The sequence below is a fragment of the Peromyscus eremicus genome, chromosome 5 (assembly GCF_949786415.1).
Source record: "Peromyscus eremicus chromosome 5, PerEre_H2_v1, whole genome shotgun sequence".
In the NCBI taxonomy this organism is placed as follows: Eukaryota; Metazoa; Chordata; class Mammalia; order Rodentia; family Cricetidae; genus Peromyscus; species Peromyscus eremicus.
Window position 1 is genome coordinate 21506403 of NC_081420.1, and position 12095 is coordinate 21518497.

A 12095-nucleotide genomic window follows, 5' to 3' on the forward strand; every position below is an offset into this window, starting at 1 on the left:
CAGTTTTATGCATTTATGGAAAATATTAAGAATTCAATCCTCTAACAAGTAAAAAGCTACAAAACTACATCTGACAATTAGGACAATTATTTGTCTTTAGCTCCCGATTGTTGGGTTCCAGCACACTGCACAGGGAAAGAGACCACTAAAGGATTGTCTGTCAGAACTAAGGACCAGCTGCGGAAGGCACAGACCTGGGAGCTACTTTCTCAAAGAGGTTTAAAGACAGCACGACTTAAGCACCACTGAAGTCGGTAAACAGTATTTTACTGAAACAGTTCGTAACACAGAAAATCTGCCTGAAGTGTACAGTTACTGTCTTACACAATGACAGATCCATTTGCAAAGACTAATATGAATACAATAAATATGGGGTTTACATACTAATTTATACACAGAAACTGCCCCACAGCCATAAAAATTTATATTTAACAGTGCAACATATAATTTAATCATCTGATTTATTTGACAGGTTTCTACTAAACACAACTACCTGGTTTTCATATACATATATAACATATTTGTATGTATATAGACATTCAACCATCTGTACAGATTCTAAACATAAAACTTCTAAAAGGCACAATTGTCTATACAACATGTACAAAAATGGCTGGAGTTGACACAAAACAACAATTATTGGTCAAAAGTTCATGATTGCACAAAGATTAGTCATGAGTTTATGTCAGAAAAAATGTGCTTTAAGGAAAGGGTTTTCAAAAAAACCTGTTATTAAAAAAAAATCAATAAAAAATAAACCACTAGGTTGCTATGACAAGCCTGTCCTCGTCATCATCACTGCTCACGTCGCTGAAGTGCACGATGGGTTGCCTGTGGGGCCCTGGGGGTCTGAGAGCTGGTCTGTCTGAGGGGAGCGATGGAGAGCCTGAAGTTGGGGCCTTCTGTATAGCTTCCGGCGTGGGTGCCGGCTGCGCCTGCGCAGAGGAGCGCCCGGGCAACACGTGACTCACCGAGACCGCCTTCTTGGTGTCTATTTTGTTTGGGCCTTCAGGCTTTGCATGGTCTGCCGAGGGGCCGGGCACTGTTTTGGGGGGTTCCTGAGGGCCTTCGGGTGACCCCTGAGGCGGCTCGGCGCTGTGTCCCTGGCCTGCGGGCGTCTGCAGCTCGGGCGCTTTGCTGTTGGAAGCCGCAGTCTCGGGGGTCCCCGCGGTGCCCACAGCCACCGGGCCGACCGAGGGGATCAGGGTGGGCAAGGCGATGTTGAGGATCTGGAGACCTGGAATGTGCGCCTGTGGGGCGGGGCTGCTCTGGGCAGGTGCATTAGCCAGAACCTGGAGCCCCACTGCATTGAGGGCCAGGCCTGGGGGGTGCACCTGCGGGCCCACGGTGGCGTTGGCCAGGCCCACGATATTGACCGTTTCCATACCCAGGGACGTGAGCGACTGCAAGGCTGGGGGACTTAGGTTCTGCAGGCCTGGCACATGGATTTGGCCGATGGGAATGCATGGCACAACACTGCTCAATTCAGCCACTCCGGTGGGGCGACTAGTAGTACCAGAAACTTCCGTGATGGTATCCCCAGGGGTACCCATGGTTCTGTGAATGACACTCACAGCAGGGATGGTAAGCTGCATTGGTCCGGCCTGAATGGGTACAAAAGTGGAGTATGTGAGGCCGGCAGGCACCACATGAATACCGCCAACAGGAACCATGTTGTATGGGGTCCTTGATTGCTGCTGGGAATGCAAGGGGAGGTGGCTGAACAAATGCGTCTGAGAGGAAGGCAAGCCTGGAGGCGGATGCAAGGTTATTTGCTGCTTCGGTTCTTGACTGTCGGGGTGAGGTGAGACTGAGGAAGGAATCCTGGCTGCTGGCTGAGGGTTGAGCTGGGCTACAGCAGGCGGCAGTCTTACAGATGGTGAATCCTACAAGACAAGAGACAATGAGCCTTGCTAGCAGAGCTTCCTTCATCACGGCTAAAGTACTAGTGTTCAGTCTGTTCTTAACTCTTAAGGAGTTAAGAGTATATGTTTGTATTGTAGAGTTGTTGGCTTGTATTTTCAACAACAAAAATCTTCATTTTAATTTCCTTCCTACTACAATGCCAGAAAAACATTTTGTATTTTGCAATTTGCAAACCAGTTTCCTGGGTATTACCATTTGATACTGATAGATGAGCATGGTTATATTTTTATGTTGATGCTATTTTTCTGGCATCACCAGCACCAATTTATTTTAAAGACTAGGAAATGTTGAGAAATTGCCATATTAGTTGGCTGTGAGCATCAACTCAACTGGGAGAAAATTAACCGAAAAATTATTCACTCATGAAGTGAAGAGCTATTACTAAGACAAAGGTCTGCAGTTGTTCATTTATTTGCTCACTGATTCATAAGCTAATAACATGTCTACTAAAGACTGCATTTTCAGGCACTGGTGAGATGTGAAATGCTGAGATACAGCAGTAAGAACACAATGTTAGGGAGAGATGAATCTTGCCTATCCACCCCGCTTCCACCCATGAGTGTTATCTAAATACTACCTTTTTCTTGATAATATATACATGAATTTGCATATATATATTTGTTAAGGAGCTGCATTAGTTCACATTATAATTCAATTTCTGTATTAAACTGACAGATGAAGTTAGTTTAGGCTAGTATGTAAAATTATAGGTTTTTGTTTTTCTCTAGTGGAAAACATCTTTTCCCAATAAGAAATACAGCCTTATTAAACACATAGGAGAGGGAAGAGAACTGTCAAGGAAAGAGAATTATGTGTTGATTAGGAAGCAGCCATGGAAAAGCATGCAGCACACTTCCTGAACTTCTCTGGAGCGGGTGTCTGGCCCTGAGCTGCTTCCTGGAAGGAAACTTTCCCAAGATCTCCCACCAGTTTGCTCATCCAAACAACATGAATTCTTGAGTCATGTTTGTGTCAGGTTAATTTTGTCATGAAGCCTGCTAGCTACTGTCCACAGGAGCAGACCAAGCACAAGATCTGGATAACATGCTGCAGACCCACCATATCCACACTAGTGAAAAACAAGTCAGCCACTGGACCCTTAAGTCTCGGGATGTGAGTTTACAATTGGTACATACAGATTTTATTGTGATTTTTAAAAAACAGCAAATAATGAAGGAATATTTTTAAAAGAGGCACCACAGGCTATAATACAATATGTGGATTTTTGTCAATATAATTAACAGTGCTTTAGCAGACATAAATGAATTCTGTCATTGGCTATAACAACAAAAAGGGCCATACTCATATGGTCATGAATGACTTTTTAAATCTATTAGGTTTAATCTATTAAGTTTTCCTAATGGAATAAGAGGAAAAAACAAAAATAAAACAAAACCCAACCAGCGCTCATCTACCTGTATTGAAGCAACAGTCTTTGCAGCTGTAGGACTTCTCAGAACATCAGATTCAGGGTAATCCACAGACATCTGATGGCCAGGAGACCTGGGGGTAACCTCTGGGGACCTGGAAGCGTCTACATGAGGAACTATTTCATGCTCATCTTTTGCAGTATGCTGCGTGGCCTTTGCTGGTAAATCTGTCCTGTTGGGATCAATCTGTACTGTGCTGAGGACAGTCATCTTAGTGAGTAACGCTCTAGGCAGAATGTCCATGGGGTCTGTGTGTGCCCCTGAGAAGCAACTGGGAACCCTAAGGTCCTCTTCTACACTCCCAGGATCCTGAAGGCCACTTCTGGATGGAAGATGCTGTGGGCTGGCTGTGACTGAGGGTGCTGCTGAGAGGCCAGACTCTGCCTGGCTGTCCTCATCATCCTCTTCATTGTCATTATCATCCTCATCGGGGCCATCTGATTCTTCAAGATCATATCCAGACCGCTCATAACCGAATCTTTGCTTTTCATCTGATGTGACAAACAAGAAGATTTGTTATAGAATGTTCTACAATTACACAAACACAATGTTTTCACTTTTGGCAACACTGTGAAGCATATTGAAGATGGGGCTACCCAGAGCACACACCAGAAAAATGACAAGCGGCAGCCAGTCAAGTAGCAGGGACTTGGAGAAGGACGTGAGGGTAAGGGCCATGGTCAGGGTAGCAGGGAGGTACATGAAATGAGCCTTCAAAGAGAAAAGGACAAGCCAAGTGTGGGATGTAATGAAAGGAAATAAAGCCTCAAATATTTTATTGGAAAAACTCTTAAGTATGACAAAAATAAAAAAAGACCAACTTCTCCTAAGCTTTTTTCTATTTTCCTATTGTCAGATCCAAAGGAAACTCCATTTCTCCAAATTCCAAAAGGCAGAAGGGACAGATGGCTATCTGTGGTACCCATTAGCATACTATAGCAAGCTGGCCTCTAGGCTCCATCAGTATTACATGTAGTTGTTATACAGTTCAAAGTCCATCCCAGCTCTTCTTACCTCCTCTACCCTAACTTCTCTAGCTCATGGGCTTCCCTCCCCCAGTTACTGATTCTCTGTGTAATTCTGCTATTTTCAATGTTCTCACTCTGTTTTCCTCTTGGCCTCCTTCTCTCCCTCCCCCTTCTTGCTCTCTCTCTATGCCCACTTCACTCCCACCACTCTGCTCTGCCCCTGCTTCTCCCCTGGCCAGGTCCAAGCAGCTGGCCATGTTCAGTCTACCACTTTCTCTCTCTGCTCTAGACTCTTCCAGATGCCTCTGGCTGTTCTCTCGGATCTACAATAAAAACCTCCTCTTAACCATGGAGTAGTCATGTCATGAATTTATACACCTATCTCTTCCTTTTATTAAAGAAATTAATATACTAATAACACTTTGATGGTATTTGACTTGTTAGTAAAATAATTTAAATTTGAACTGTATTCGAAACATGTTTTAATTGATTTCTTAGTAATAATGCTCATTTGATGTTTAAAGCCTTATCCCCCAGCCCTGTGTGTGTGGGGTGTGTGTGCGTGGGGGGGCATATATCACCCATGCAGCTGCACGTGGAAGCCAAAGGTTGACGTAGTTCCTCAGTCATTTCTCCTGGTTGTTTTGTGAGTCTTTCACTGAACCTGAGACTTGTTTCAGCTAGACTGGCTTGCTAGTGAACCTCTGGAAGATCTGCCTCTGTCTCCTTCCCAGCACTGTGGTCAGAGGCACATGCTGCTGTGCTCAGCTTTTTACATGGGGTCCTGGGAATCTGAACTCAGGTCCTCATGCTTGTGAAGCAGACCCTTTACTCACAGAGCCATCACCACAGGCCCCTCTTCTCTTTCCAGAAGTTACTGACACTTCTTGTGTCTACATGACTTGACCCATTTCTTACAAAAAAATGAAATAGTATCTAAAAATATTATCATTAACACCAACATCACTTTTCAAGAAATAGTCTAGATGATTCAAGTGACAGTGTCAAAATTTTCATGCCGTCACGTGGAGCTAGGTTAAAAAACCTGCAGTATTTAAAATCATGCGAAGTGGAAAGCTAACATCTAAGGGAGAGATGTGAAACTATCTACACTATTTCTTTGTCACTAGCCCACACGGATGTCAGACCATATATGGTTTAGTTGTGTGCGATACATTCTAATTTTTTATTAAACTATGATACTGGTTTCAATTTTGGATTGTGGTAAAAAAAAAATAAAAATTAAGCAGAGGATGCCAGAAATACTAGGTTTTATCCTATGCACAGTTCTGAATAATGGGGTAAGATTGTTCCCAGCTTGTTGTCTTGCCTGGAACATGGATCAGCCCTTTGTCCAGTGGTGAACAAAGATCTGCCTGCTACTCACTTAGTAGACTGTCTTGGTAATAGGATGTACAGAGTGTCAAGTACTGTCGGGTGGGCTGCTGTGTCACTGAAATGTCTAACACTACATAAACAACACATCATTCATCTCACTTCATCTCAGCTCTGGGGCTTTGCATGCATCATTTTGCCATAGGAAGAAGTGTGAACACAGTGCAGAAAATACCTGAGAGGTACACTATACAATTTTCATTATTATATTGGTATAACTGCTTCAGTCTATGCATTGTTGCTAATTCTTTACTGTGCCCATGAAAACCAGCATGAAGTACTAGCTGAAGGTGCAGGTATTCACTGGATTCATGGGAAGTGTTCCACCTGGAAAGGGAGCCCACTCTTAAGTTTTGAAAAACAGAAAAATTTCAAACAGAGAAATAGGTAGTAGATATTTTTACTGGACTTCCCAAGTATTCATTTATTTTAATATTATTTTTTCTGCATGGCAGAAATAAATTCTTACAAAGATAAATTCTTACAGAAAAGTCTTACAGGAACTATGCACCGAAACACTGGAGGGTGATTTCTAGGGGATGAAAAAGACTAGAATTTTTTTTGTTTTGTTTTCAAGGTTCTACTATTATGTTGTAAAATAAACAGAACAACATTAATTAGTTGAGTTGCACTCAGAGCCCATGCTGGAATGAGGGATTTCTGGATCAGTACCGGGGAGCTCTGGGTGCCTCAGAAAATGGGGAAACAAAGGACAACAAGGAACTGGTTGGCCAGAAGAGGCTACTGAAGAGGAAAGCTTCATCAAATGCTAACTTCCTGCCAAGTCTAGCTAGGCTGGATCCTGCTTATGCTGAAAACCATTGCTTTGTAAAAACATGAGTAGACCTAACCTAACATGCATGACTTTTTCCCCACTCAGCAAAGAACTGAAATTTGAGACTATCAATAGCCCAAATCTCAGGCAAGACAGTGTCTGCAAGGCAACAGACAAGAGTGTGTCACTAAGGACAGTGGAAACAGAATACTGGCCAGAGGAGTTCATCAAAATGGTCAACAGAATCAAAGTTGTTTCCGGTCAGATGTCTGCTGTTAAAACTGGAACAGCATTGGGGCTCTTTAGGTGCCTACACCATGGAGCTCATCTAGACATTCAGTGCCGAGTGCTAAGAAGTGTTCTATTTGGCTCTGATCTGGGAAAGGAGCAGCAGCCTCAGGAGAGGCAAAGAACTTCATATCAGCCACAGATTCCCTTGTTCTCCCCCCTCCCGCCCCCCTTGGGCCCTTCTCCCCTCTCCACTGTAGAAACCAAAGTCTGATCTAGTGAGGTAAAGGACAATGGGCACTGATGGCCTCAGACGCTGGTGACATTCACTGCAATGGGGGAAAGAAACAGGAGGAAACAGAACTTTCGCCCTTGTGCGAAGAACAAGACTATTGCCTGGCCTGGGGAGGGGGAGGGGACCTAAGCAACTGGAGTCCAGGAAGCCAAAAACACAGTGCACATATGGAACCCACTGAGAACAGAAGTGTGCACTCTTTTCTGCTTTTATACCCAATGCCAAGCTAAGGAGCTTGGAAAGACGGCTCTCAGGACAGGAAAGGCAGGAAGGGCCAGAGCAGAGACTGAATGTGAATCACAGCCCCAAAGGAAGACCATCAATTGAAATACTGAACAGACACCATTCTTGTAAAGCAGCCCCCATCCAAAGCACAAGGTATCTTAAGAGGAACATGAAACCTCCATGCAGTGACGACAGACAACAGCAGAGTTACTCCCGGGCAGACACAGCCAGAAGGACATGTCCATTCCAAGCATGATAACGACTTACACAACTTTAGCATGTAACATAAGATGTCCAACTTTGAACATAAAATTACAGGGCTTACAAAAAAGCAAATGCCGAACGAACACTCTAAAGAGACAAAGCAGCCTTTAGATCTCATCATAAAGATATGACACTGATTTATAACTGATAAAGAATTTGAAATAATGATGACAAAAGCATTCAAATCTTTAATGGGAAAAGATGAATAACATGCAATGCCCAATGGGAGTGTCAGTTTAGAGATGGAAACTATAGCATGAGTAACCAATGTTGTAACACTAGGGCTAGTAGGACATACCACCAATCCCCACCAATCACCAAAGTTGAAACCAGCCTGAGAAACAGAAGAAGACTCTGTCTCAAAAACAAAAAAATTACGGATGTAGCTCAGTGGTGGAGCGCTTGCCTAGTAAGCAAGCATTGAGAGGACCTGGGCTCCATCCTCAGTACCATTAAGAAAACTGAAAACTGAAACTAAAAAATAAAATGCTACACATGAAAAATAATGTAATAACAGGGGTAAGAAGATTGACTAATTCTATGCAGACTGAAAATGACTTTAAAGATGGCAGAAATGCAAAAATTCTACCACGGCTGGAGAATGATGGGTGATGGCAAAGAGTGGCTGTTTCTTCAAAACATAATTGGACTTACTGTATTACCTTACTTCTAGGTCTCAAACTCCAACTTTGAGTCACATGAAAGTCTCTATAGTATAATCTCCACAGACCAGAAGCAACTCAGCTATTTTTTAATGGGCTGATGGGTAATGAGATGCAGCATGCAGCTTTGATGGAATACTACTTAGTACAAAGAGAGGGAAATGCGACTCGGTGTTGTAACTTCATGTTTCATTACATCAAAGAGGTTAGACCCACAAAACTACATAATCTAAGATTTATTATTATTATTTTTAATTATATACATAGGAAAGTGCATACCTGCAGGCCGGGAATTTTGGGTCCCCCTGGAGCTGGAGTTACAGGTAGTTTTGAGCCCCTCCACCCTGGACATGAGTGATGGAAACTGAACTTGGGTCCTTTGGCAGGGCAGCAAGGACTCTATGCCATCCCTCTAGACCCCAAAAGCTCATGTTTTATACTGCCTTTTCCATGACATTCTGGAAAGGGAAGCTAGGTGGGTAGTTGCAAAGGGTTATATGAAGTGGCCATGGGATCTGTAGGTGACAGAACTATCCTACATGGAACTGGGCATATGAGCACATAATCCTATACATTTGTCAAAACCTATAGTACTATACACAGTGAATAAACTGGATTATACATAAATTAAATAAAGCAGAACCTGGGTGAGCCAAAAATACAATGCAAGGAGACAATTCAGTAACCACATAATGGAGGTGGGAGGGAGGGTCCTGATCACTAAACCCTAGCCAAGACATGACTACATATGTGAAGCCTGATTGCTGAGAACTGTGCATACACTGAACTGTGACTGCAAATCTGTCTCACTGGGGTGCAGGTGAGGACCTCCAAAACCAGTCCACTTATGCTAGAGCTGAGCCAATGTGGCCAACTGTAGAGGAGACCAATTACAGAAGCAGCCCTGGTGTCTCACTGTGCATAAAGGAAGTCAAATGAGGGAAACAGCAAAAGCAAGGATAAATATGGGGCAGAACAAAACAGGAAGTTTCAGTATGTATACAAATAGGGTGTGTGCCTGTGTACACCAACATGCACACATGTATTGCCTAATTAAACCCAATGATTGCTGTACAAAGAAAGAGGTGGCAGTTGGTAGTAATGAGTACACCAGCCAGCAGCTGGGTCTTGGTTCCTCCAGCAAAAAGGACTAGGGATTCTTAGGGAAATGCATGACTCTGGAGCTAGAACTTCTTGGGGTGGGTCCTAAAGAAAGGAACTGCTTAGAAAAGACGATCAGTTTGGATCAGACCTGAAGGGCTCTTACTGTCTACGGCCAATACTGGAACCTGAGCGAGACACTGGTTTAGCCACAGGACCTGCTAATGAGCCCACAGATACAAGTGGATGATGAAGAAGTAACTCCATAGAAAAGCTCAGTTAATAAAGCCACAGTGACGCCACCGACAAGATCAGCATTGGATAAACAGGGTATGCAGGGTTTCAAAGTCCTCCACAGGTATCCAGTACTTACAAAGGGAAGACAGTTAAACTACCAGTACAGGGTACTAACAGATGCCACCTTAGACCTGGACAATGCGAGTCAATAATAATGAGGTGAGGTCAACTCCAGTCTCTAAGTGTGCGATGGTCATGTGAGAGTACCACACAAGGGAATCTGGGTAAAGAGAGTTTAGGAACTTTCCATGATAGTTTTACAATTTTCATATGATAGAAAATATATTTTTAAAAAGTTAAAAAAAGAAAGAAAAACTGTCAGTGCTTCTGAGTCTTGGTTTTGTCTCATAAACCTGACTAGGTCCTCTAGATCCTGTGGTCACAGTAAGACCTCTCTGGGAAGCATCTTCCCACTGTTTAATAGGAGTCAATTCTTTTTTTTTTTTTTTTTTTTTGGTTTTTCCGAGACAGGGTTTCTCTGTGTAGCTTTGAACCTTTCCTGAATCTTGCTCAGTAGACCAGGCTGGCCTCGAACTCACAGAGATCCACCTGGCTCTGCCTCCCGAGTGCTGGGATTAAAGGCGTGCGCCACCACCGCCCGGCTAGGAGTCAATTCTTAAAATGAATTCTAACTCTTCTACTGATTAATTTCGAGGCACTAAAAATTATGGTATCTGCCCTAACTTAGATTTATGCTTTCCTTTTTTTTTTAACCATCCAAGAGTAGTGTTCTGCTTCTTGCATTTCTTACCCAATTGTACACATGAAAGCAACATGGCTCCACTCTCATTCCAGCCATCTATACCAGTAGAGAACCTAGCTTTTAGCACGAAATACAAACAACACCACCTGATCATAATTAAAGCACTAATTAAAGGTTAGAGCAAGTGGAAAATGCAGTTAATGAGTTTTATTGTTGCACTACAGCTCACAAGTGTTAGACTTGAGATTCAATCCTCGCTGTCTATGCTAAACACTTCCATTCAGCCATATTTAAAACTGACTACAGGATGAGCAGAAAGGTCAACAATAGATTATAGTCATTAAGCTAGCTTATTAAAGGTACACATGAGCTCCTTGTTTATAGACAGAGACACTAAAAGCTTCATATAATTATTTGATTATATATAGCGGACTATATGAAACACAGTCTCCAAGGAGAACGTAAACTAATAATTGAACTTAATTTCATAATAATGCTACACCTTCCTAACTATCAAAGTTTAAGAATGAGTTGTCAGGGTTAGTTGTAACTACAGGATGGCTGCTCTGGACTGTCTTCCTAGACAGAGCCATAAGCCTGAAATGTAGCCTGAAACCGAAGGAGAGGCTGGTATTCTTTCCTTACAGCTTTCTTCCCAGAGTTTGGAGAGAAGGGTGCTTCTTTCTCAGAATCAGTGTCTGGAAAGACCCTTGTCAAATTTTCGGAAATCTACAAATCATCACCTATTTGTCAAACAAGGCCAATATTTTGGAATGAAATAAAATGCTAAGGTGGGTAACATATCTGAGCAGAACATACAGGTTCCTGGAGACATATGAACAAAACTCTAAGAACCTTAGCTAGCCAGGCCATAGGAATCATCCCACCTGAGGCCAGCTTGCTTGGCATTGGGGTTATTTCCAGGACATGGGCAGCTAAAACACTAAAAAGAGTCAACTCAACCCCAACAACTGTTACCCTCTCAAATATCCTTGGGTGGGAGAAGGGCCTTGTACATGGTGGCTGAACCTTATAAACTCTCCACACTTCAACCAGGAACGTCAGTGGGCCCCATGTTGTCTCATACAGGTAACCACAGCTGCTCTGATTTCAAGGAGACAATGGCCATGTCACATCCTGACCACAGGGTTTCACAGCAGGACTCTTAAATAGCCTGGTCAGCTTCCAGAGAAGCCTGCTGGCACTGAATCAGAGGTGGTGTTCACAGAAGTGCCTGGTTGGTTTTTATTATTTTATTTAAAATGTTTTGAAATATTTATTTTATGTGCTTGAGTGTTCTGCCTGCATTATGTATATATGCTATGGGTATGCCGTGCTGATGGAGGCCAGAAGGGGCTTCAGTATTTCCCTGAAAGTGGATTTACAGAGGGCTGTGAGCCATCATGTAGTTGCTGGGAATCAAACCCGAATCCCTTGCAGGAGCAGGACATGTTCTTAACTGCTGAGCCATCTTTCTAGCCCTGTTTGTGGCTTTTATCACTATGCCAGAGAAGATGACATGGTGAAGATTTGACCACTTCTCCAAAAACTCACCAAGTAGGAATTTATGAAATTGCTCGGGCTATTTAACAGAGTAACTACGACAGCACTCTCAGTACCTTGGTTACCAGGGCCTGGCAACTCTGGTCACTAGCACATCTGGCTCACTGCCTATTCCTGTAGAGAAGGTTTTGTGGGGACACAGCCAGGCTTGTTTGTATGCGGCAGTACAACTGGAGTTTGCTAATGGTGACAAATAACAGACTATATGGCCTGGCATGTGTGAAATATTTACTACCCAGCCCTCCACAAGAAAAGGTTGCTGG

At 43.1% G+C, this 12095-nt stretch overlaps 1 protein-coding gene across 1 annotated transcript in view; it reads right to left on the reverse strand.

The window, feature by feature from the left end:
• Positions 1 to 246: 246 nt before the first annotated feature.
• Hivep1 (HIVEP zinc finger 1) overlaps positions 247 to 12095 on the reverse strand; it is a 141552-nt gene continuing 129703 nt past the window's right edge. The window contains exons 8-9 of the mRNA XM_059263124.1: positions 3342 to 3847; positions 247 to 1886 (exon numbers count right to left, since the gene is read on the reverse strand). Of these exons, the coding sequence (XP_059119107.1) occupies positions 762 to 1886; positions 3342 to 3847 (1631 nt within the window). The 3' untranslated portion in view covers positions 247 to 761. The remainder of the gene's footprint in view (positions 1887 to 3341; positions 3848 to 12095) is intronic.